We start from the raw sequence: 27,147 nt of genomic DNA, 5'->3' as shown, positions 1-27,147 counted from the left end.
AATGCTACAGGTTTATGACCTCAACATAAGTTATATACTACACAGTAAATACTTTAGAATGAATTAAAATAATGCATCCTGAGGCAATAATATGAAAAACATGAGTATATATTTTTCAAGCCTAATGCAAGGGCAACTAGGTGAAGTAGGCTATTCATATAAGAGGCTACGATATGTGACTAAATAATTCCTTCATGTCTTAAAATATAAAAGCTATAGGCATCTCTGCAAGAAGCACATAGGCAGCTAAGTGTCACTGGAACTGTAGTTACGTGGTTAATTTAACTTAGGATAAGTCTGAGCTGCTTCCTAAAGAGTAGGTCCCTTTCTTCCACCCTCCCAATGCCCTGCTCTCCCTGCCACCTATCTCCACCCTCACCCTGGTTCCCATGATCATGTGATGAAGCTGGATCCGATCCTGCTGCAGTCTACATTGGCAAAAGAAAAAAGAAGTTAGTTTCCCAGCTGGAAGTTCCATGATTCATCATAGCTGGGTAAGCACCCAGGGCAGAAAAGAACAGAATTTCCCCTTTCAATGGCAGACCACGTGGACTCCATTAAAGTGACTGTATAACCCTAGGGACTAAAATAATTATCCAAAGTTCACATAAAATTTGATAGGTCTTAGTACCAAATTTAAAAAAAAAAAAAACAAACAAAACGACCACAAAAAAGAAAGCAGATCCATCAGGAGCCTCTAGTAGATCCCTGTGAGCATCACCCCACACCTGTGGTGGATACAATGCTTCTGTAAGCCTGAGCAAAAACACTTTCAGCCCAGTTACAGCAGTGTTTGTTGGTCTTCATCAGATGTGTTAAAAATGTAAAAATGTTAAAAAAGGTAAAATCACTTCAGCTAAAGGGGTTTTAATGCTAAAGGCATTCAGTATAATAACAATAATGCTAAAGGCATAAAATACAACCACAACTCTTGCTTTAAGCATTGTATGATCTTAGGAGCAATACAGACCGGAAATCAGTTGCTACGCTTCTGTTGCCAATGGGTGAGAAAAAAATGAAAGTAAAAAAAAAAATAAAATTATGCTTTAGAGAGGAACAAGAGAAAGTTCTTGTCTCTCTCCAAATCAGGCATTGCTCTGGATGAACTGTCTGGGAGAGGGAAAAATCTTATCAGAGAATGGAAAAGGAAGTACTGGGCCATAAACATGAGCGCACACTGCCAGCTCATGTTCAATTTCTCATTGACCAACTATATACATAAATACTCCTGTCTTGGAACCAGTCTTAGTGACTTGTGAATACTGGGCAGCATTAAGATATCTGTGGTTGTTCTGTCTCTAGGAGTAGGCTAAAGGGAGTGTTTGAATTTAATGCAATGTTAAGAAGCTCTGCCCTGTTTTATTTGGTGGTCAGAACACTTTGGTAGAGCAAATGCAGACCATTATACATATAAATGCACTTTTGGTTTAGGGAGAAGAGTTAAGAGGTTGTTCATAAAAGCCCCTCTTTTCTCTAGTGCTTACAGCACCTTGCCATCAAACTACTGAGTCCATGAAGTTTTTCAGTCCACTAAAAAAGCTCACCATTTTTCTTATCCTTCCACAGTCTATGAACTTACTGGATTAGAATCACATTAGAAATGTGTTTTACTAGCAATCTTAAATGACACAAAGACACTGATGAACACTTCACTCAGATCATGAATTAAATTCATTCATCTTGTGTCAGTGCTTATGTGCCCACATTAGCAAGACAAAAAAAACCTAAGTGCTTGCCTAACTTGAAGGTAGTTGAAGTTAGATACCTGCTTAAACATCTGGCTAAATCTTGGTCAAGCCCTTTATGTAGTTAAACTTTTTAGGTGTCTTTCAACTGGTAATCAAAACTAAAATGATTTGAAATTTGTGGAAGAGGTGAAAGAGGAGGAAAAACAGAGGAACTCACTCTGTTGGAACAGCAAATCAAAGTTAAGTGTTTATTTTTCTGGTTCAATTCACTCAGTTTTCTTACATTTTCATTCATTTTCATGTCCTCCGTGTCCCTGTAGTAGTCTAAATCTCCATGCCTGCAGAAATGACAGAAATGTTGTCTTGCCTTTCAAAAATGCTTGTAGAATTCTGTCTGTAATTAATGTTAACATTGACAGGTGGTAATTTTCTGGGTCCGTACCAAGTCCTGTCTTTGTGCTTCCTCTTTTTGGTGAAATATAAAAACTTCTTTATGCTCTTAAACTTCACCTACCAGGCTGTAAGGGTACTAGTCCTCTGGGGAGGTACAGCACTCAGTTTTAATGGGAACTTCATTTTAGAGTAACTTAATGCATTTAGCTTCCTTTTGCTACTTGCAAATGTTTCAGAAAAATGGAGTAGGCTGTTGAGTGTAACTTCCTAGGGGTTGGAGGATGGGAGAGGGGAGCATGGTCTTTTCTTGTCCCACTTGTCTCAGTCCCACCAGTAAATCTGCATAGGTTTTTTATTTCAACACAGAATTCTCTCGGTCACCTCAAAGTAATTACACTATTTAATTTCATCTTAGGACTGATTTGTGTCAAAGATGTATTATGCCTTTACATGCTACATATTTTCATTTACTCAGTTTATGTTAGTACTTGCTGCTACAAGAGAGATTAACAGCTTCTTTGTGAAGATTTCATAGAGGGCATATGAAGATGAAGATTTAGCCTTTGTTTATTTATTTATTTATATTTAAAAGCCAATATTTAGCCTTTTTGCCTTTCTGTGTGTAGCATGTAAACACACACCTGCTCTAATTATGTGGTTTGTCTTTTGACAAAATAGTGGATGATTGAAAAGTGAGCATCTCATGAACACAGCAGAAGACAATTTATTGCTCCTTCTTCCTCTCAGATAGGTGTCTGTAACTGACTTTTCCCCATAAGCAAACCTCTTTCAACTTTTATTCAGAGCTTTGAGATAGCTTTATAGATAAAGATCAAAGGCTTGGGGCCTTGAACTTATGATTTGGTATCACAGGTTACCACCTCCAGTTCCAAACTTCCTGCTCTCCAGCCACAAAAGGCACTGGCAGGGGATGAGCTGTGAAAAGCCCCAGAGTGGATGGCAGGCAATAACCTCTGTCTTAGACCAGCAGCAACTGAAGCAGTTTGTCTGATTGCACCTCAAGAATTAAGCTGTCTTTACGCATCATACACATGTAATAGCTATTGAAAACACTAGCTTCAACCCAACCAGCTGATGCCAGCCTGAATTTCCTTGCAAAGGAGTTCCGCTTTTGTTGTTCCTTTTAGCATATGGTAGAGGAGTGTGTGCATGTATATGGAGGTCTGAAGCACATGAAGGAGACCTAACGAGGAATTAGATGCTTTCTATATTTGGGAACATCCTTTTCCTTTCTACTGAGCAATTAGAAGGAAGGTGGAATGGAAGGGGATGGAGTTGTGCATCTGAAGCAACCCAGTTAATTACATAAAACAAAATTGGCAAGTAATAGGAAAATATGTCTTATGAAGACACTCACCCACACTGAGATAATTTTTCTTCCACAAAGGTTTTGTCAGGAGCATTATGTTAGTAGAAGCCAATTGGAAGAAAGGTAGTCTTTTCCTGTTCGTTAATTTGGTTTCTTTCTTTGGTACTTTCACAAATCCCCTTTAGGTAACCAGGCCTGACCATGTCCATCTGTCCATCCCCTACCCCACCAAGCAGGAGTCTTCCCCTTTGTCCAGAAACAATTACTTTCTTAATTTGGTCACCTGCACACCTGTATATAAAACTGAAGGCTAGAAACACAAAATAAAGACCAGGTGGTGGAATTACTGTGTTGTGAGAAAGAGTAAAGGAGGGGGCTGGGCATGCTGTTCCTTCTTTAGTTTCATGTTTTAATGTGGGGTTTTTTTTAAATAACAGATGCAGCTGTACTAATTTTTAATTTTCTGCTCTTTAATATTTTTTTTTGTCTTCTAGAAACTTAGCTTTTATTCTCCAAATTCCACTATACACTTCCTTGCTTTCTGTTTTGTTTTTTTTTTTTTTTTTGTGGTAATTTTCTGTAAAACTTTGTAGCTGACATAGGTGGGGTCTTGGGGGATTGTTTTTGTTTTAAGTCTAAATTTGCACTTACTAAATCTAATTCTAGGCTTCCAAGGGTAAGCATTTGAATTTGCCTGAAAACCAAGGAATAACTACTTTGTGTTTTTACATCATTTGTTACGATGCTTTTCTCAAGAGAAAAATGAGGGGTACACCTACCTACAGTCTTACTTTAATTGATTGCAGGTAGTAATGATTTTCAGAAAATGGGACTATCTAGAGACAGAACTGTAGGGGTACCCTATCAGTAAGAAAGAGATGTACCCAAAAGGTGTAGGAACTAGGAACTAAAACTGGGGTGCAAAGTGACTGATTTACAGTGAGATACCTTTTTAATTATTATTACTAAAATGAAACCAATTCATCAGTTAAAGGCCTAACTGATGTTAGAATGAGGAGAAGGAATATGCAGGTCACTTACTGAATGTATCATTGCTTACAAAGCTCCCCTTGTATACTTGTCTGAACAGATGCTATTCAAAATTCTGCCCCTTTTTAACCAAAGAAGCAGGTCTGTGGGTGCAGATGGAGATTTTCAGAGGCAAACCAGATAATTCAGATATCCCTGTAAGCACCAGAAACCGAAGGTATAATTCTGATCCTCCAGATAAACAGAAATAAGCATACTTGTAATACCCAAAACTTCCTGTGATTCATTTGAAACTGGTTTTTGTTTTGCCACCACTCCCTACTGACACTGCAGTCAACCCTGTTTCCAAAACCATTATCAGGACCACTCCCAGCTGCAAGCACACACAGCTGTGCTCACAGCTAGATGCCCTGAAACAACTGTGCCCAGTATTCCCACCCCAGACCATGTAATATATTCCTAGAGCAGAGGGGCATTACTTGCTATGGGCTGTCACTCATGAAGTGACATAGGCAGATGAACAGCTAAAATACTGACAACCAGTGTGTGTCCTGAAGGTCCAATGTACTGGATTCATTGCACACAAGTAGGTGAACCAAGGAGTTCATGCACACCAGGGATCCCTCTGTTCCCAGGAACAGGGGAATGCCATGGCCACTGAGGAGCTGTTCCTGCTGACTGCTCTTAGCCATACTATACATATGTGCATAATACATGTTTTTAAATGGCTTCATAGATTTGTAATACTGATAAATACAACTTCTCAAAAAGTTGCCTAAATTGCTGGAGAATTCCTTATTACACAGATCTGTCTGAAATTAAGACAGGCTCGTGTTTCTCAAGTCTGGGAATTCTGTACGTCATCTCAGATCTGAGTTGAAAGCTTACTACACATTATTGTTTGTGTTACTTATATTTCTCTCTCTCCTTTTTTTTTTTTTACTTTTTTTTTTAATTATTATTTTGACTTTGCAAAGCTTTTGTAGGATAGCTTCTATGCAAAAAAGGCAAAAGCTTCCAGCTAATGTTTGAAAGTGGGGATGTGTCAGAGGCCAGGCCCTCCCATTGCCCTTCACTTGACATACATTCCTCATATGCTGAGCTGTGACCAGATCAAAGAGAAGGTGGTTTTGTTTCATTTTGTTTTATCTCAGGGCATCTCTGCCAGTCCTAGAGCACAGCTAGGTATTTTGTGACACAGCAAATCATTCTTTCAGGGTATGTTGTATTTGCAATGGTAAACTTTTCCACCTGCATTTACATATGTATCACAGCTAGTGATCCCTTTGTCAGTACATCTGATGGTCCTGAATTGCTGGAGGTCAAAATTGGTAAAATATGAAAAATAGAAACACAGGGCAAAAAAGTGCTTCCTTTTAAGAGTCATTGGAGAGTCTTTTTTTGTGATTCCCTCCAACATACAGAATTTCTAATGTATTTGTTAGAAACCTAAAAGTTTTTAGAAGCCCCTAGAGTCAAGACTTCCGAATTTCTCATCTGCAGAAGTCTGAAAATCTGTTCTGTGTGCAGTGAGTTCCTGATGAAACGGTCCATTCAGTCTATACATGTCACAATTAAACAGGATCTCAGAATAGCTATTGCTGAAATGTGCTTTCAAAGATCAACAGTGACACATACCAGACATCTATCTGCAAGTGTGATTTCACAGAAAAAGCTCTCAACCAAGCTGAAGTTAGCGCTTGTAGTTAAGAAACAATTCTGAAGTTTGAGCTCTTAATTATCTTTCATTACATATAATGCATAGTAAAACTAGCATTACTTATTATATTCATTTATGGTACTAGCCAATTGAGGTCTTTGAATATTTCTAGTACCTGTTCATCCCAAGAGAACAACTAGAGAATAAACATTAGTTGGTAAATGAGGTCCTGATTCAGATGTGTTGTGTTTAAAAAAAAAAAAGGGGCGGGGGGTTGTGGTTATGTATCTGAAGCAAGGGATGTCTACATTGGGCCACAGTAGCCTCCATTTCCTAGGTACTCTCAGCGCTGCTGCTCTGATAAATTCCTCCCACAATGAACCTCTTGGAGCATTGTCTTAAGTAAAGAAAAGTATTTGAGAGCTAATCAGATATCCAGATCCAGGCAAAGTGTTACGTAAATTTCCTGCTGTGCTTCACTTTATTCATTTCTCTGGAATGGCCTTTGGGCTTGGGTTTGAGACCCATAAGATTTGGAGAATTTTGCTATAGGCTTTGCTGTCTGCCTCTCCTCTTTTCTACTGTCTGAAATGACAAGTCAGACAGCTGTTTGTAAAACTTGTCAGTTGTAGCCTATTGTACCAGCCGGCACCTCAAGAAATCTCAGCCTCTGGCTAACTGCACAGACTGGTTTTGCAGCTTGTTCAACTTCATGGGTCAAAGGAGATTCCACTTGAACTGGAGATCATCCATTCATGATGACTTCCTACACTTACAACTATAAAGTGCCCTGGTTATCTGCTTACTCTCACAGGTTAAGTTGTCCAGAGGTAACAAGCTAAGTATTCTAGCAACTCCTACAAGAGCTACATAACTTTAAAAATTGAAAAAAATCACACAAATACATGTTAGGTACTCCCTAATTTATCGCAACATGTAATTAGAAAATTAAATGGCTCCAGAAAAAGAACGATAAATACAAGGCAGAGACTTTTAAGAAATCTCATTATGCAAAAATGAGAATGTTTTGATTTCAGTCCAGCAGGATGTGCAATTACCTTTAATTTAAATGCCTTTTTTTTTTAATAGAAATAAGTAGGAAAATGTTCTTTTAGACTATAGGTTTATTCAGTGCATAGGGAACACCCATGATAGTCTGATCAATTCACCTAAATATGATGAAAAGAAAACTGCTCTGGGTACTTGTACTTATAAATTTGGGGGTGGATTTTATTTGTGTGTGTGTGGATTTTCTTAGAGACCAAAGTGAAAATGTAAAATAAAAATCAGTCACGTGAAAAAATCAAACACCTTGGGTCCAATTTCTAACAAACACGGAAAGAAAAATTGCTTACGCTTGCATGTGTTTCTAGTTTAAGGCTGGTAAGCTTTTCTGAAAAGGACACAAACACTTGCAGACAACCATTCTCCACAAACTAGAACTAAACCATTTAAACCTCGTCTTATTCATTTCATTCTTCATTACTTTGCATTATAGCCACTGCCAGGCACCAACTGGGGTATGAGAGAGAAACAGTAAACTGCAGAAGGTGGCTATTTGTGATATTGCAAGCATAGCCAGAAGTTGAATCTATTTTGGGGGGGGGAAACAAACCCAAACAACCAAACCCCATGGAAAACAAGTACTTCGGAGATCTTCGCCCCAGATTTGCAGATTTAATGTACCTGTTTAGTGTAAATAATAATCCAAGCTATTCTTATGGAGGTAGTTCATTGTTGCAGGAAATCTCAAAACACTTTGCTATGCAGATGTTTCTGATACCTATAAGTAATTTATTTTTCCCCTATATTAGCAGGTAACACTATATCCTTTTGCTGTAAATTAATAGTGGGAGTTTTGAGCTAAAGACGTGCTTGTGAGTTATTTGTCACTTATTATTTGATTTTTGTGAGTTTACAACTTAAAAAGAATAGGTTGACATTGGGTTTAAGTAAAATTGGGCAGAGATTTAGGCTCTAGGACTAGTCTTTAAATATCAGACTTTTGACATAGACTGTCAGAGCAGGATATTCCATGTTGTATTACAGGGCTGCTAAAAATGTGGAGTATCTTTCAATTCCAGGCAACATAATGAAAGGAACAGTTTGTTTTGTTTATAAACTGTATTAAGACTAAAATTAAGCTTTATTATTTATTTCAGGACTCCAAAACTTACAAGTACTCAGTTATTTAACTGTTCTTTTTAAGCAAATATCATAAAGTGGGATTAAATGTGACTAACTACCACAATTGATCTAAAATCAGTAGCAGAGGTAGGAATGTTCCTTTCAGCATAAGCCCAATACTCAACTGCTACCTGATGCCTTTGTTGGCTACATGTTTATTCAGCCTGAACCAGGGACTGCAGACAGATAATCACATTAGTTCAGTTATTTCCCAGTTTTGTTTAGCTAATTCCTATCTAATTTCCATTTCCTTTGAAAAAGCTATTTTAATTTTAAGAGACAACCATAATTACTAATGATGAAGCTGCAAGATAGCTTTTTTTTTTTTTTTTAGTGCAGCTCTATGCATTACTCAGCTTTCTGAATAATAAGGTTTCAAGTTTAAAGAAAGCTTTAAAAAAGAGAAAGAATACTTTGATGCTTGTACTTCTGTTTGTAAGTCAAACTCCTAAGTCATTTGGTAGCCTGATTGTACATCAGAGATGAGGTAGTCAAGACTAAAATGTGGAATGGCATAGACAACTTGTTATGAAGAATGGGTAACAAAAAGTCTTTTAAACGCTTTTTGAAGAAAATGATTGCTTTCTTTTATTGATTGTGATAAAATCTTCAGCTTGGGTCTAGTAAAAAATTATTAGTTCGGGTGAACAGGAAGAACGTATCCTGTGTGAAAAAAAAAATAAAAAACCCTAAAAAAGCCTAAAAAAAAAGTATGCATTCTGTTGCAGTTTCTAGTATGACCAGACTTCCAACATGTTCCAGTGTAAAATCAGTCTTTTGCAGAAAGTTATGTCTGTGTTCCTGACATTGACATGATTTTAGTGGTGTGGGGTTTTAAATGAAAAGGGAGGTGGGATTCTAAATTGTACTACGGAGTGAAAAATGAGATTCACTGCCTTGATTACAAGTAAAAATTTAATGAGGTCAGTGGAGGTGATGAATAAAAACAATCTGTGATTCCAGATATCAGTCCATGTAGCTGGAATCCTGAGATGGAGAATTTTCACAGCTCAGAGTTACAGATACTCTAACGGTTCTCAGATGGCCTGGGCCTGGGCCTGGGAATGTACCAGTTCCCCCCTCCTATTATAACTACAAACGAACGCTATGAGAATGAGGTAAACTGTCTACTGATAAAATGACTCATGTACAGTGAGAAATCAGAGGGTATTCCCATTATAGCTGTGAAATACGCTAAACTATTAATTCGGGCAATGATGTTATTTCTTGATGCACTTACTTGATTGTTTAAACTGTGCTTAACTGTATTACGAAGGATAACACAAATCATGCCAGGGAGCTCTGTTAAAAAGGGAGGAAAACTTCATATAGAAAGAATTTAGCACCTAAACTACTTACTGAACATATATTCAGCACATTTATCTTAATTTATATAAATGGGTGTTCAACCACATGCTAATTTTAATGCTTTTTTACTGTCTTACAGGAAGCTTCAAAAGATGGTGCATGACATGAAGAAAAATGAAAGTGGGATAATAAACAAGTTCAAAAAGTAAGTTTTGAAATGCCAATCCTAGTTTGCTAGAGGAAGTTCAGATTGCTAGCATAGCGTATAGTACGTTAGCAATGGGACCATGTTATTCTAGGGGAATGTAGTTCAGCATATGTGAAGAGCTTCAGTCCAGACTGCAACATACAGAATTGTCATCATTAAGATTTTCACATAGTAGCTGCAGAACTGGCCTCAACTGGGAGGTTGTGTTAGGAGCCCTGAAAAACAGCATTTGGGTAAAATCCATTTTTATTCTTTGGGAATGATCATCACTTGTTGTTTGGGTGTGTGCCTTTCTCCTCAGGCCACTGCTGAGATTGCCTGCTGCAACTAAACTCATTTGAGCTCCACCTTGAACAAACTGGTTGGACATCATAGTTAGAATTCCCATAAAAATGCTAAGTCCTCCTGTGTTTCAGTCCCATAAAACAAAACACAGCATTACCTAATATCCTTATTCCAGTAAGAAGTGCTGAACGGCATGCATATTGATGTCACGTGCATATGAGTATCATAAAATATTCATGTGTATTTATACATGGAAAGAAATCCCAGTAATTCTGCATCCTTGTCAAATGAATACATTATTCACTGTTTCCAGTCAAACATCTATTTAAACCAATTAGCTATTTAGTACATTTTTTCTTTTTCTTAATGTAATAGCTCATTTGCATTGAACTTCCATTTGGATGTTATTTTGCCATTCAGATGTCTGTCTTTACATGGGTCATTGACGACAAAAGTACTGAGTACTTTGAAAGTTAATTAGTATGTAGTATCTGCAGTGTTTCTAGGCTCACCATATTAAATTCCAGAAATAGAACTTTAGTACATAAAAGGCACAAATACTGTTTAAAATTGCTCTTTAAGAGTGACCGTGATAGGCTCAGTTCAAGGCAAAGAAAACATATTATTTTAAGAGCTAATTCTAGGTATATACAAAGTGACCAGTAGGTTGGTGGGAGAAGCAGTAGGGCCCTGCCTGGCTTGGCTATGCAGGAGATCTGGAAAGTTGTGCTAGCTCAGCTATTGCTCCTGCTGCCAGCCCAGGCAGGCTGGTGTTGGTGGGGCAGCCCCTATCCTTGGCAGAGGAGGGGGACACACTTACAGGACCAGCAGCAATCACCTGGTTCTCCCATCCCCTATGCAGGAGTAGTAACCTGAGCTTACAAGCCCTCTTTGTGGCCCCTTTATCACAGCTGTGTTTGTCCACAAACCTTGAGCAGGCTCTGATGGTGACAGCTGATGTATTATAATGTTGAGATCACTTTTTTCCTTTACTCATTCTCTTTCACTCTAGCACTGCTGCAAGTTGCAGTAAATCATAGTCATGTGGTATATGTATGTTTTATTGCCACACAAGCACAAAAGCAAAATTTCTCTTAAAATTACCACATTTCAACTACTTGCATCTTAAATATTAAATCTAAGTGTGGTTTTGTATTTAACACAGCATGTATGTAAATAGACCACTATGGTCGGAGATCCATCTGCAAAATCTCAGTTTCAACTGGGACGTGCTCACAGGGAAGACCTTCTGGGCCATCAATACTTTTGGTGGAGTTTTGGAGAGGAGGGAGGGTTGGATTTTTTTTGTTGTTGCTTTTTAATAAAATGTGGCTTCCTACTTCACAGTAGTAGTTTAAGTGTAGTTAGTGTTAATAATGCTGCAGTGGGTCCAGTTCAAATGCCTCAGAGGGGAAAGCAGATGGCAAAAACAATAGAAGCATCTGAAATTTATAATTTAAGGCAACACATTGTTTCACATAATTGCGTGGACTCGAATTCTGCTATTAATCAGTATTGCTGTGACTGTGTGTCCTTTCCTGAGAGTGAGAGGGGAAGGATAGACAAGGGAGAAATAACAAGAACTAAATGTAGCTAAAGCTGGAAAGGTCAGAGGTGCCATCATTAAATGTCAGATACAAGATTGCTGCTATAACACTGCAATTCTTTGATTCTCTAAAGATTAAAAAAAAAAATCTACAAAAAAAGAGCAGGTTCGTAAAAACTCTCATAATATCACAGCAGCACAAAGTTCACATTTCAGCTCCCCCAGATATAAGAATACAAATTGAGATGTAAAAAAAAAATAAGTATATATCTATATAATTATCTTTCTGATACTTGTATGGTTCATCTCGGTCATATTCATCTCTTCTGCAGTTATGAAGATCATATAGTTTTTTAAAAATTGAAGAAAAAATTCTCACATTTACACATGGCTTCAGAACTCAGATCTTGAACCCAGCACATAATAGGACTTACATTAAAAGCCTGAGTTGACAACACTGATAAGGATATGTACAAGAGATGCCAAGCTTTGCAGATTTAGAACTGGCTGTGTTCCTCTGAATGTGCCTTTTGGTTTGTTTTGTATTTTTTTTTCTTCGATTTTTAGATGCTTTTCTAAAAACTACTGTTTTCCAGTTGATGGCTTCCTCCATTTCAGTTACAGGATTATTTTATTAAATGTCAACAATGTAAACATGAGTGAAACAGGAAAAATTGTATTAAAAAGTTGGCTTTATGTAGCACAGATTTGGAATTTATCTATATGATGGAAAAACATCATTTTGACTCAAGTTCAAACAAGTATAAATAGAAACCATTTTAGAGAAGTCAAATAATATACATGCTTATCCCAAACCTAAAGTTGTCACACAGATGTATACTGTAAGCTTTTGCTACTGAAATACATCTGGCTTGTCACCAGTATTTCTTAAAAAGCTTCTATAACCTGGATTGGCTCTTGATTGCAGAAAACTAAGTTCTTGGATCAGGTGTCTTGCTCTCCAATTTAATTCATGTGCAGGTGGGGAGGGATAAGTCTACTATCCGTGTGTGTCTTGTAAGTCTAGGAAAGCAGTCTGAATAGTGGTGGTAACACAAAATTGCAGATTCTTCCTTCGTTGCTTAAAAATCCCTGTTATTTATGCCCCATCCTGACTCAAAATTTTCTGACACTAAAAATACTGCCTAGTGCTGGAAAACATTCATCTGCTTGCTCTTAATCACATGCAAAACTGTTTATAGTACTGAATCCCAGCTGCTGTGCACATCATGATGTCAAAGAGGACATCTGCACAGGTGCAGAGGCAATAGGTATAGCCAAAGTTGTATAAACGATGGGAGCTGGGGGCATTTTTTTCTGTACTGATAACACAGAACAGGGAAGTAAGAGGGAAATCGAAAGTTTCACACTGCAGGACAGTTGCCTATGCTTGAAACACACTGCAAATACAGACATAACATTCATAACCTTTAAGCCTCTAGGTTTGATTCAGTGGAATCCTAGCTGTATTGAAGTCAATGCTGTATATGCAGTAGGACTTTTTAGCAAAGTCAGGATATCACCCTAAAGTTTTGGTACATTTTGGCCTACTGTGTTGGATAAGAAACTTGAAGTTAAATCATCCACTTGCAGGTATTTATCTAACTGAACACAATCCAAATATGTCCATATCCTGAAATCACATTTGCCACCTCACCTGAAAAATGCTAGTAAGTCCATCTCCATCTCATCTGCTTTATATGCAGCTTTTTAGTTGGGTAAGTTTTTACTTCAGAGTTGTTTGGTCCATTTTTCTAAACCATTTATAACTTCAGGCAGAAAAATGGAGTTATGTCACTAAATGTCCCTTCAGTCTGCATAGCTGCAACTCGAAGACATCCATGAGCATCCCTTGGCAAAGGGGACAGTGGTATTTTATGGACCAAACAATGAGAGAATAGTACTAAAATCAAGATGTACCGCATTCAGAAAAAGAAGCCAGGGAAAAGTATACCTAATTTTAACTGTGCTCTTAAGAAACATGGATTTCAATGTGTAGCTGAATAGAATACTTTGAGTGCCAGGATTTTTATTAATGTAACAGTATTTTATCAAAGTGACAATAAATAAATGACAGCTGTATGCCATTTCACTGCCACAGCACATTGTAAAGAAAATCTGTGAAAGAGTAGTAATGACAGGGTTTTTTAAAAGCTTCAGATTAATTTTATTTTGTATACCTGCCAGATACTGCCAAAGCTGTAACAAAACATTCCACTAGGTCATGAGAATACAGTTCAGGAAGAGTTTTATCTGTCATCTGGATTGCACCTGCTTGGACCTCTGAAAAAGTTTATTGCAAAGTTCAATTTATCTTTTAATCACAAGTGTAATGATCTAATGACCTTAGGACTAATAGAAACTATAAATACTCAACTCAGTAAAGATATGTTAGTAGATAAGTTAGTATTTTAGTAGCCTAAATGTTTTGTTGGATCAGTCTCAGCATCCTATAGAAGAGGAATCTTGGAATACATTGTATTTTACATTGAAATAGTTGGCTTTCCTAAAATTTATTATGAATTTCTTTGCAGTGCGTTCTGCTCTGTACATAGTAAGATGTGTTATGTCGCTTTTAAAACCTGTAAACATACTCTCAAAAATGTGCTTGGATTTTATGGAGTCCTTTAGAGCTGAAATTTCTCAGGGATATTTCAAAATCTCCAGAAAATTACTTATTTTGCATTAAAATTTAGAAAAATACTAATTCCATTAAAATAGCTGGAAACTTGAAATGTTTGATTGTGTTCTATCATAGAAATAGTTCACCACCTGTAACTTAAGTCTAGAGTGGAGTAGCACTAGAATATTTTACTTGTAAATTATTTGCTCATTTGGATGGCATTTGATTCTCTCAGTCCTTTCTTATTAACTTCAGGGGAACAGAATGGAGTCAACTGTCACTCTCTAAGCATCTATGTGGATGTCAAAATCTGAAATAGCTAGGTAACCACTCCTTGGCATAGGGATTGTGTCTTTTGAGCTAGCACTGTGGTTTGCACATTGGGTAAAGTTCTGGCTCTTGCAGAGTGAAGCTCCAGTTCACTTCAGAAGAGCTTCTATTTCAGTTGTGGCACTCAGTAAGTCATACCAGTACAGTAAGAAATATGGGGGTTTTTTTAAGGGGATTTGAATTTTAGAATCAGTTGAAGAGATTCTAGCAAATACAGATGTGGCTGTGAATTGTTTCAGCTTTGTGACAGAAATATTATTTCTTTTCTATTGATATTCAGGTTCCAAAATGAACAAGTGGCCTTAATTTGCAAAACTGGGAAAGATACTTGGGATCGGTATGCTATTTCAGAGCTGCACAATGGCATGATAGGCTTCTTAGACACAGACCTCTGTTCTGTGCTTTCATATGCTTTCATTATAACATATTTACATCTTCTGTCGGGGCCATTGCCAGGATTTACAGGGCCTGGGACAAAGTGCTGAAGTCTTCTGCTTAGCAGCTTGGAAATGTAAGTGTGGATAAAGCCACTTACTTTACACTGTGACCCAGATAGCCATTTACTTTTTCCTCCGTTTCGCTATTCACTGTCTCTGAACAATTCATGGATAGCCATGCTGCAAAGTGCATGAACAGATTTTGGTCTAGCCTCCCCAAAACCTGAGATCTGCCCTGGCAGTGGCCCTGGGTTTCTCTTTCTAACATGCCTGTGCTAACCTGGACATGGTAAGTGCAGGGCTGTTGAGAATGCTTTTTAATTTACTGTTTGTACACTAAGTTATGTTGAGCTGCAGGAAGTTTAAGACTTGGAGGAGGCAGCTATCTATTTGTTAGTGTTGATAGTAACAAACAAAGCAAGTAAGCACTTTAAAAATTATGTGCCTAGATTGGTGGGGGGAAGGGAGTCTTGAGCTTTAAAAATGCCTGCACCATTTATTCATTGATTCATGCACATGCAATTTGTGTGTGTGACTATCTGAACAACAGAATTGTATTAATTCAACTCAAAAGTAGCCAAAGTGCTTCTCAAAACAGATGGGAAAAGTTTGTCAATTGATGTGTCAGTGCCAGCATGCCACCACCCTGATTTAAGTTGGTACCTGAACAATGATACTTAAGCAGCATCTCAGGACCTAAATACTGAGTGTCTGTTTCTTAGAGATCACAAGAAAACATTTTCAGTTCTTTCTGGGCAGTGTTTTGTTTGGTTTTTTGTAAACAATTTGTTTATTTTTGCAAATAAATTTGTTAGAACCTGTTAGAAGAATGAATGAAGTCACCAGTTCAGTGGACAAAGGTTCAGGTCCATGGTGAGGTCTCATCTGTCTTCCCTCTGCTGCAGGGAAGGTGTCAGACAATGTTCAAGAGTCACTTTGAAGAATACTTTTAATGAAAATTGTGCTAATGTTTTATATGGCTACAAAAAGCAAAGGCCTCTGATGTCACACGTGAACATTAAACTTTGAGTTCAAACAATTTTTTTCTTTTTTACATAAATAAATACCAACTGACTGTAATTCAGTGTCTCCTGTTTGCTAAATATATATATATGTATAGATATTTATCAAAGCCACAAAGATCCTTTCAGTATTTATACGAACTTTCAATTCACTTGGTATTACAAATGTCATTACAACAGCATTTACCAAAAAACGGGGCATAATGCCATAAAATAATAGTAAGTGGAAATGGAATCTGGCCCTGAGAAAGTGCATGCAAAATGACAGTTGTAAAAATACAATGGGAGAGTGCTGCATCACTTTCTTGTGCCATAATCTTAGCAAAGCCTCTGTGATCCTGAACAGAATTTCATCTTCAGATAGAAGTGCATTTACCTTTGCTCTCTATCTTAATCTGCTTCTGCACTGGAAATTAAGAGGAAGGTGGGTGGTCAAGGAAGCTGTTCCTTCAAAATATGTTCTAAGGAAAACAAAAATTAAAATCTCAGATTAGATTCTGATTTCTTATGTTTCTAGCTTTTCTCCTTCAGCTATTTGCTAAGCATCTGTGATGGTAATCTATATTTCTTCAGCTGCAGGTATCTTTTGTTATCAGCTTTTTTTATGTGTCTGACTAATGCTGCCTTCTACTGAATGTTACTTATATCATAAATGTAATTATTGCTTACAGGCTAAAAAAAAAACCACCACCAAGTCTACCACGAAGGGATTATGCTACAGGTAATGCTGTATTAATGTAAACTTAAACTGCATTATTATTCTTGTTATTATTATTGTTATCGTCATCATCGTCATCATCTTAGAGGTGGAATTTGCTTATATATTTGCTTATCATACAGCATTTCTGACAAGCTAGCTCATGCCCATTTTTACTGTCTTGTCAAGGAAACAGTGTTACAAAAAACTGAACCGGGGAACACAATTTGGAAGTTAGTTACTTGTAATTAGTGTGCTGTCTTGGAGCTTTAACTAAGAAACAAAGTGCAAGGCCCAGAGGTCACCAGCAGTTCCATTATGTAGCAAATGTTATTCCTGCTTAAAAATGGGATTAGTTAGCAGGATGTTCTATATAAAGCAGGTGCTCTGCTGTTCAGACCATGTGCAGTTTGCCTTTTTCTAATGCTTTCCCAATAGCTCTGAAACAATTTACAAAAACAAGCAAACGGGAATTTAATTTACTGTTCAATCCAAACCAGGTGTATTGCCCTGAACTGTTTAAGAAATTTTGACCATTCTTTTTTAACTGAATATGATAAGTATAGATTGAAAGAATGATAAACTTTTATGTTCACTATTCTGTCTCCTTAAATAACTCTGATGCTTGGTTTAGAACATGCGGACAATGAAGAGGAACAATGGTCAGATGATTTTGTAAGTACATATTTTGGGGTAGTAGGAGGTTACTGTAGCAACAAGTTAGGCCAAGCAATAATAATCAAAGTTTATTTTTAAATCATTTACTTGTGGTTGAACTTAATACTACTGACATATTATTCCTTAAATCAGCATGATTCACATGTAGCCACTGATTTTTAGCTACCTCCATTTTTTTTACATGCAACTAGGAAATATACTGTGAAATACTGTTAGTGGTAGCTAAGGATGCTAAGCTTTTGGCATAAGTAAACCCATGGCATCAGCTTGAGGGACTTCTCAAACTAAATAATGATTTCAGAAACTAGTAAGATCTTCTACTTTGGGGAGAGAGAGTGGGAGGGCTGAGGAGGGAAAAGCCACTTTTTCATAAAAATGAAAACTTCTGCTAAGATTTTAGAGAACGTTAGAAGGAAGCAAGTCATGGTCATAAGCCGCATAACGTAATGATACAACCATCAGCCTGAAGTGGCTAGTTTCCTTTGGAAGTTAGATGCTGAGTATCCTTTTAATTAGGAAAGGGAGAAGAAATGACAGGACACATCAAGAGTCACATCTGGAACTAAGAGGAAACTGTTCTGTGAATGGAGAAGAGCTGTTGGTCCATAATTAGAAGGCTGAGCTCTTGGTGTGAAAGGAGTCCTTGGAGATAGCAAGGACACAGGAGGAGGAATGTTCTGGGAGGAGCCAAAGGGAAGCCGGGCGGAATTGACTATTTATTTAGAGAGGGAGCACTAAAAGGGAGTGTAACATGTCCTTTTAATTAATCCTGCAAGAATATCTGTCATGCACTGCTATGAAGCTGTATGTGATGAGAAGAGAAACAGGAAGTTCTGTCTTTCTAGGACAGTGATTATGAAAATCCGGATGACCACTCTGACTCTGAGATGTATGTAGTCCCCAGTGAAGAGAATCCTGATGACAGCTATGAGCCGCCTCCAAGTGAGCAGGAGAAAAAGAAGATTCCATCTGCATTCCCTATTTCTAGGGGTGAATATGCAGGTAGTTAAAAAATGTCAGCTTCATAATTGCTTATTTATCAGTACCAGAAGAAAATTGGCCTCAAATGCTCAAGAGTTTGCTTTTAATTCTGACAGGTCTTCAGTTTTCAGGGGTATGTTTTATTACAGAATGAAACAAGAGCTGGTATATTGCTGATAGCAATGTTTAGAATTTTGATATAATGTGTCTTAGGCATCTACTAACTACAGAATTCAGGCAGCAGTGTAGGAGGTATCACTACCCTGGCTCCAGATTCATCTGCATATTTTAATGTAGTAATTCATATTTAAGATCAAGCACATAAGACTGGACAGGTCCCTCCTTAATGTTTTCTGTATCTCAGATCATTATTCCAAAAGCAGTAAAGCAGACGACAGAGGAACCTAAATATTCACTTCCTGTTGTCCTCTGAGATTGGTACTGAGGAGGATAAATATCCAGAAAAACAGGACAGGGTCAGTATTTTATTTACATCGGTTCATCATAAAGATGTGGGTTTTTTTCATGTTTTTATTCTTTTCAGCCATGGGCAGACAGCACTGAAATGAATGAAATTTAGCTTCAGTTAGATGAAGATTTGAGCCATGGGGAAAAGAAACATAGGCGTGATGCCTGCTTCCATTTTGATGTGACACAAGACTGTTACCGGTTACATAATCATAGAATCACAGAATAGTTAGGGTTGGAAAGGACCTTAAGATCATCAAGTTCCAACCCTCCTGTCATGGGCAGGGACATCAAAGTGCTAAAATGACACATACGTACACAAAAGTTTATCAGCACTTCACCTACGTGTTCTTTGAGAAGGGGAGGAATTTTTAAAATGACACCCCGGAGGATCTGGCATAATTTGTGTTTCAATCCCTCCATGTGTGCTGTGTAACAGTTGTTTTTCACACAAGTCTCAACTTTAGGACCAGCACATGCTCATGTCTGCCTTTTGACCTGATCTGTAGCCACGGTGAAGACTTGTTTGCAGGTAATAGAAGATAGTCCAGCATAATTTTAACTGAAATTGTTGTTTTCTTCCATATTAAAAGACAATCGCACCAGTCACCAACAGCTCCCTCCCATCAGCAAACCTCTCCCATGTACACCCAGTCCAGCCATGTCTAGACCAAAGAAACCTCCTGTGCCATCCCTGCCATTGCCATCTCCTGCTGCAAAACCAAAAGTACCACCAAAGCCTAAGGAGTGCAGTGATGATGAGGTAATGTTTATAGATACACTTGTTCTGACAGTTAAAATGTCACGAATCATAAGATAGACTACACAGCAATGCCATGGCCTGGTCTCTTTCTTAGCTTCTGGGGTGCAAATAATTTGTACATCAAAGTGACCTGCAAGTACCATGCTGATTCCTAGGGGATATCTAGCATGAATATCAAATTGTAATTCATACTAGATTCATGTCTAGGGGATATCAAGTATGAAGGAGGCTCTGAGCAACCTCAAAGGTTACCCAAGGACCAAAGGGAAGGGAAGGTTTTTACCCACTAGTCTAGAATTGGAGTACTTTGGTAAAGGGGTTTCAGTCTTGGGGAATCACATCCGCATAGGATGATAAATGCCTGAAATAGCAGTCACTGTGAAATGGCAACTATTGTAAACTGCTGCCAGGGCTTCAATCCCAACAGTTTGTTGATATGATGGAGGTTTAACTGGTAGATTTTTGTTGTGCATTTCTCGTAGGATAATTACATTGTGCCAGTGGACAATGACGACGATAACTATATTGAACCCACAGAAAGCAGCATGTCGCTACCTACAAAATGTGAGTTGTAGTCATTTAGGCTAATAGTTACCGACTTTTTAGGGGCAACAGTGGAAAATATTGATCAGGGTCAAATTAATGTCTATTTCTACTGTTCAAAGAGTGGAGGTGCAGCTATTAAAGACAATGCAGCCTGCAAAAAAGGCATTTGGCTTCTCTGGTCCATGACAAAGCCAAGGAAATGTATTTTTAACTTTATTGGAAGCTCTGTTTAATTCCTGCCTTTCTTGCTCAGCTGTTTCAAAGTCCAGCCCTTGTACAACAAGGAAGGTTTTCATGTTATGTGATCTCCCTCCTCATCCAAGGGAGCCACAGCATTAAAATTCTCTGTTTGCCTCAAGAGAAGAACAAGCTTTTTCAGATTTTCAGTAGATAAAGACAGACTTTGATTCATTACTTTTTTACCTCACTATTTGAAGTATATTCATCTGGAGAGTGAAACTACTACAGACCAAAGGTGAAAAGTAAACAGAGTGAGTGTGTAGTCCTGCTCTCTGACATTACTGACAATATCAAATCTATTCAGCAAGACATGAACACTAAATAATGTTTCCCTTTTAAAATGAGAGCTGCTTTCTGCCGCAGTCGATTTTTTTCAGGGTCCCACAAAAAGGCTGTCACTTGGACCTACTTAATATTTACTCTTATTTTATAAATGTTACATTGTTAGTTCTCTAGTACATATGTGTATTTTTATATATACGTATTTATACACACATGCTTAAGTATATATGTATAGGAATAAAATATCTTTTAGCTCCTGTGAACACATTTATGAAGACAACAAAGTCAGCCCCCCCGACTTCTCCAAAGCCACCTCTTGCTTCTGAAATGCAAGGTATGTGGAGTTTGTATCACTGTTAAAATAATTTGAGACTAAGGATTATTAAATTACACCTGATGTATTCACAACACAAACCATGACATCTTCAGTAAAACAAAAATATGTTCCCCTTTAGGTTTTTCTGTGTTGTAGTAGTTGTTTTGCCTAGCTTGAATAGTAAATCTGGTTTAAGCATGAATAAAGCTAGAAAAAGCCATTTGCCCCTAAATAATTTATTTTTAGTCTTTTGCTCTAGCAGTGGAATGCAAATGGATCAATACAGCAAAGGCAGTTACAGGACTTTGTATGTTAGTAACCCCATTTCACTGTAGGAATCAAGACTCAATACCTTAAAACCATATCAAGATTCAACCTTGAAGAAATACTATCTAGGCTGATGTTTTCTATGTCCTGTGATAAATGTTCACATTTATGCTCTATAAAGAGCAATTTATTTGGAAAATAAAACAAAAGCAGAAGTAAATAAGGGGAATCATATTTCCTTTTGTAAGTGCAGATATACTTTGTTCATCTTCCTTAGCTGTGCTAACTCCAGGTTGTTTTGCATATCCTCATCACTCATTAATTGCTTGGAAAGTAACCTTTACAGCGTGATCACACAGTTCTTTAAAAGTCTCTGTATATTCATTAGCAATGTGCTTAGCTTTCAAGTCGTAAACTACACAAGTGGGGTTTTTTTTCTGAATGACTTAAGATTTTGTGAGTTACTTTTCAGACATTTTAAAATGCCTTTTTTCCATCTTAGCCCTTCTGTAAACCAGTGTCGAGCAACAACCGGCTCCTCTCCGATGTTAGTACAAAAATAAAACATCTCCCCCTGGTGGGAACTCGGATACTTTTCATCCCAATAAAAGCGGCAAAGCGGGACATGAATGTTGAAATACGGTTCAATTTTCGTTGAAAAAAAAAATGGACATAGATAGGGATGCCGGTGGTTTTGGTTTTCGATATCTGTGAATTAAAATGCACATGTGGGACAGCACAGGGACGGCTGGCCATGCGAATGAGTCAGCTTGTATTTAAGATTCACCTGAGCTCTTCCTCCCAGAGAGTCACAAAAAGGCTAAATGCTACCACATGTGTGATAACACATCTTTTCCAGACTGTCCCAGGTTTGCAAAACAAAAGCATTCACCTTGCTGGGGGAGAGGGAGAAAAAAAAAAAGGTTGTGGGGTGTGATGAAGGTTCATACACAGGTAACTGTTTATTCAGGCTTCCTGGGACTTTTGCTGAAGTCTCCACTATAAGGCCAGGGGTGAGACTACCCCAGAGTTTTGGAGACAGAATCAAGCTCTGAGCAGATTTTCCAAGTTATTTGTCCAGAGTCAGAAGAAGTGATACAAATTCTGATTATTTTTTATTTATTTTTTTTTGTAACAAGCAATGTCCTTTTGTTAACCAAAGAACATTTTTTTTTCTCTCTGTCCTATAGAAGTCTATGAGGTTCCTGAAGAAGAGGTAAGGCCTTTCTGTAGTTTATGACTCACATTGCCCTCAGGCAGGGCACAAATGTGACTGTAAAAAAGAAAAATATAAAAAGTCAGTCTTTCAAAGGGGAAAAACCGGGAATTAGTCTCTGTCTCCACTTAAAACTTTCTGACACTTAATTCACAGAAAGGCTGGCAAACCATTTCAGAAGGTCTGCAGAACAAGAGTAAATGGGAAGGGGCTGAAGTTTCCCAGTCCTGTGTGATAGTGATCCAGTCTTGGGAAGCAGCAGCCTAAGGCAATGCTTTCCAGAAGCAGAACTGCAGCAAAGTAGCAATGACAGTTCTGACACAGTCATTTTCTTCCTGCTTGCTAGTACTGACATAACATACGGCCAACGCAGGATCAGGGCTTCACAGATTTACTGGTGGTGACTTTTTGCATCTCCTATCCTAGTGCAGATTACCAGAGTTCTAGTAGAGATCTATACCACAATGTGAAAATAAGATACAAGATAACGTAAATAGAATCATAAGATGTGTTTTATGAAATCAGAAAGCAACAAATAATGCAGTGCATTTTCTCTTACAGGAAAAACCAGTACCACCACTGGTAGCCAGGTAACCTAACTGCTGTGAATGTTTGTGCATTATTAAAAACTTGTCAGAAAATAGATTTTCTCATCTAGATACTGTAAGTTTGATAATTCTCTCTAGAAGATACAGTAACTCTCTCTTTAGATTATCTACACAAAGATTATCATCTATTTCTGTGTTAATTTCAGTAACCCAAAAGTAACACATATTAAAAAGAAATAGTTCTTAAAGGTACTTTTCAGAATTTTGAGAGGGAGGGGAGGAGAGAGGTTACTTTTATATTCACTGCTGTTATATACAATTTTCTTTCTTAATTCATATTTTACTAGGTTTGCTAAGCCACTTCCAGCAGTACCTGCTCAGAATACGGAGCACTCCCACATGCACAGCGTGACCAGAGAGTCACCTAAGCTGGATACTTCTAGGTAAATTACCAGCAACTTCTATCAACAGAAAACAGATTTTTTTCCTCTCTATTGTGTAGTCCTCAGACAGTAAGTAATTGTCAGGACATACAAATATCTAGGGATGTAGGAAGAAGGTAAGAATTGAAAATTCTCATTTCCTTGCAAAATTCTTATTCAAGCTAGATTGCCAAATGGGTTCCATCTTCTTGAATATCGCTTTTAGGAAGCCAGTGCAGGCATAAAATATCCCTGCAAACCTGTTTGAAGTCCTATTACCTATCTTTGCACTCTTGCAAATGAAATGTGTTGCAGGGGATGGGGCAGAGGTTTGTTTTTAAAGAAACTGGGTAAAGTAAATCAGTAAGTTATATTCCAAGCCTCTGGAGGAAAAGAGGTAAAGGAAACTTGAGTATGCAGCCTGTTTCATTCCAGAAGTCCTCAGAAGCATAGGGAGCTGCTTCATAACCACTGCCTCATCTATAGAACATCATTTTACAAAATAGGCCATATACGCCAGGAAGAGCAAGTGGCATCCAGAACACTGTGTTACAGTGTTTGAGGTCGTGTGCACAGCTGCAGGGGACCTGAGGTCCAGAACTGAAGCTCTTCTATAGTAGTTCCACAACATCAGGGCACAACATCACCACCACTATAGCGGTGGATAGCTGCAGTTAAATCCATTCACTGCAGAACTCCTCTAAAGATCTTGAAACACATATCTAAGCCAAGCAATTAAATAAGTAAATCCTACTCAACTTACTATATATGTTTTCCAGAAATATTTTGCCTCTTCCCAGAAATCGTCTTCATCCAAAACCAGTGAGTAATTAATGTGCTACTTTAAAAGAATGTATTAAATTTAGGCTGTTCTGTGTTTTGTGTATATAAATATATGGATGCTTTTTATTATCTGGACTAAGTAACAGAAACAGATGACTGAATATCAGATTGATCCAGTATTGTAACTGTGGGTATTGATTTTTTGGACTAAAAAGCATTGAATATCTGTACTGATCCAAGAAAAATTTCAAATATTTTAAGGGATGTATGTTTCAGTCCACAAAAATAATTTCTTGTACTGAAAAACACCAGTTGAACTCCAGGAACCATACTTTCAGTAGCAGTGGGTGATTTTGCCCACTCTGAAGCATCTTCCTTGAGCTTCATTCCTCTCAGATGATGAACGATCAATACTTCCTGAAAATGAAATCCTTCTAGAATGTGTAGTCTGAGTAACCAGTATCAGTAGAAAATGCGGTCCACAGAGTAATTACAAGATCTGGGCTCCTAAGGCTGTGTTTGAGTCATCCCTCTTCTTCCTCTACTTTTGTCCCCAGTCTGTCCACTGTGCTGGCAAAAAGGTTTTCTGAAGCAGACTACTTGGAAACTTGCTAATCCACAGCAAGTGGGCAAAAGCAAATGCATAGAAGGTTCTTTTTTCAGCCAGATTAATTCCATAAATTGTTCTGCACCAGAGCTCTGCTAATAGTAGTGCCACCACAAGGGCAGGTATGCATGAGGAGCTAACTACCAAGAAACAGGGTGACAGTAGCTTCATCAGTATCTGTGCCAAAAGCTACGTGCCTTAAACTCTATCCCAGCCCAATGCTATGAATTGTCCTTAAGAAATAAACAGTCTAACTATGTAGAGAGACACTTAAAATAACTAGGGTCATACCATAGCATTTGACATTATGGTAACATAATGCAGGTGGTATAAGAACATCTTATAGTCTGCTTTCAGTCCTTAAATTTCTAATTATACCAAGTATATGGAGGGATGGGGGTGTGCGTACAACTAGAGCAGCATTTTAGTTTCCCTTCCACCTCATCACAACGAGGAGAGGGAGGGGGAGGAGATCCTTCTGAAGGAAGGATGTTGGACAGAAGTTCTACTCTCTGATCAGCACTAAAAAAGGATACTGCTTCAGAGCAGACTCAAATGCCATATTGCAGCTGAAACCTCTCCATTAACATTCTCAGAGCTTACCTCTGAAATGGGTATCAGCTTTGCAGACAATAAAGAGACACTATTGTTTTGCGTGGTCCACAGACTGAGTTAGTTACAGCACGAAGGATGGATCTCCCAAACAAACACTCATCCATACAGTGGGTGTATTCAGCTCCTGCAGTTACCCAGTCTGGCAGCCTAGGAAGGAATTACCCAGCGTAGTACAAATTTTTGGGTCTTTGCTTGTTGTGTAAATGGTCAGCCCTTACAGTTTTAAACAAAAACATGGCAATGAACATAACATTTTTCAGTGCAATGCCTTTCCATCCCTGACTACACGTACTGACAAAACAATAACCAAAACATCTGTTAACTGTTCCCATTCGGTCCATTCTCAACAGTAACCAGCAATGATCATGTTAACAGAACTGTAACTCTTGGTCCTCTCAAAGGCCAGGGCTGAATGGGAGAAAAATTTCTCCACATACCAACTGTTGGATGATGGATTATACCTCTCCAACCAGAGAATGGATGCATTTGTGACCAGCATTAGTGAAAAGCCATTATTAGCCTGGTGGATGAAGATGGGCAAATTAATAACTGGTGCATCTTTGAAAGGTACTTACCAAATGGGAGGCTGATTCCCTAAAACACAAGAAGTGGGAGTCAAAAGAAAGCATCTCAAAAGAAGGCAGGAAATGAGTTGGATCACTTTGGTTCTAGCACGGTGAAAAGTTTACTCTGTATCATTTATGCACTGGAAGATACGTTCTTAGTATATTCAAATCTCCTGCAAAAATCTCTGCAGCCCAGTCATGAAACATGAACCAAAAGGTCTTGCTGTGAATTTCAGGGTAAAGTTTTCTCAATACTACAGGCAATCTCAAGGTTATTGGAATGTTCAAAATTAGACTGACGTTTGCTAAAATTTTTCAAATGTTGTCTTAAAAGCCAATGAAAAGTATTCTGGGTATTATATATATTCTGTGCAAGTATTTCTTTAACTATCACTGCAGATTACCAAGACCAGATTATTTATTTATGCACTTCCCATTCAGTAACTCCCTTTTTAATAGTTTCTTACCAAATCTAACACATTTTTCCATTACAGGAACATGAAGCAAACAATAATCATGAAAGTAAGTATTCTGCACTGAAAACATGCCAATATGAGTGGGATTTGTTTTCAATGTCACCGGTGACCTTAATTATAGAATGTAGCGGAGTGTGTCAGTGTAAATTTTATCCGTAACAGTCAGCAATACACAAGAAATGTTGCTGAAGTGCTTTCAAGTATAATGAGTGTGAAAACATGTTAAGACAAAAATTAAACTAATGGATATTTTTTACTTTTATTACATTAACACTGAAATGGCAGTGAGGAAAATCCACTATCCAGTTGCAGTTAATATTGCATACTAAATAACTCATTTGCATCTCTAGATCATAGCTTCAATAACACACAAGAATCCAGATTTCCCACTGGACCAGCTCCATCTCCGTTGCCAAGGGGCCTGTGAGTAAAAAATAATAAATACTTCTTTGACGGGGGTGGGTTAGTAGGTGTATTAGGAGCTAACTTCTCCCCTTGCCTATGTCAATCAGAATTTAGGAGTCATTTTCATTGCCTTTCATTAAAGATACCCTGACTAGGTAAAGGCGAGCTATTAATTTTGTTATTTCTGGAAGAACAGCATTTCTATGCCAGTGGCACTGTCCTTCACTCTCTGCCACTGATGGCAGATGCTGGCTGGCTTGCTTA

General features: G+C 37.8%; 1 protein-coding gene across 9 annotated transcripts in view; it reads left to right on the top strand.

Moving 5' to 3' along the window:
* BLNK (B cell linker) overlaps positions 1 to 27,147 on the top strand; it is a 101,870-nt gene that overhangs the window by 62,618 nt on the left and 12,105 nt on the right. For 6 of the 9 annotated variants that reach the window (XM_061349018.1, XM_061349021.1, XM_061349015.1 and 3 more), the window contains 14 exons: positions 9,696 to 9,761; positions 14,829 to 14,885; positions 16,679 to 16,728; positions 17,339 to 17,379; positions 18,228 to 18,384; positions 19,425 to 19,594; positions 20,077 to 20,158; positions 20,916 to 20,996; positions 22,436 to 22,461; positions 23,023 to 23,051; positions 23,357 to 23,452; positions 24,211 to 24,253; positions 26,497 to 26,524; positions 26,829 to 26,901. In XM_061349018.1, the coding sequence (XP_061205002.1) occupies positions 9,696 to 9,761; positions 14,829 to 14,885; positions 16,679 to 16,728; positions 17,339 to 17,379; positions 18,228 to 18,384; positions 19,425 to 19,594; positions 20,077 to 20,158; positions 20,916 to 20,996; positions 22,436 to 22,461; positions 23,023 to 23,051; positions 23,357 to 23,452; positions 24,211 to 24,253; positions 26,497 to 26,524; positions 26,829 to 26,901 (999 nt within the window). The remainder of the gene's footprint in view (positions 1 to 9,695; positions 9,762 to 14,828; positions 14,886 to 16,678; positions 16,729 to 17,338; positions 17,380 to 18,227; positions 18,385 to 19,424; positions 19,595 to 20,076; positions 20,159 to 20,915; positions 20,997 to 22,435; positions 22,462 to 23,022; positions 23,052 to 23,356; positions 23,453 to 24,210; positions 24,254 to 26,496; positions 26,525 to 26,828; positions 26,902 to 27,147) is intronic. The other 3 variants (XM_061349016.1, XM_061349023.1, XM_061349022.1) reach the window with 1 other exon arrangement.

The sequence above is a fragment of the Neopsephotus bourkii genome, unplaced genomic scaffold (assembly GCF_033783945.1).
Source record: "Neopsephotus bourkii isolate Nb327-2 ecotype Australia unplaced genomic scaffold, CSIRO-AGI_Nbou_v1 NB_379, whole genome shotgun sequence".
Lineage (NCBI taxonomy): Eukaryota > Metazoa > Chordata > Aves > Psittaciformes > Psittacidae > Neopsephotus > Neopsephotus bourkii.
Note: the sequence above shows the minus strand (reverse complement) of the source record. Positions and strands in the feature narration are given on the sequence as shown.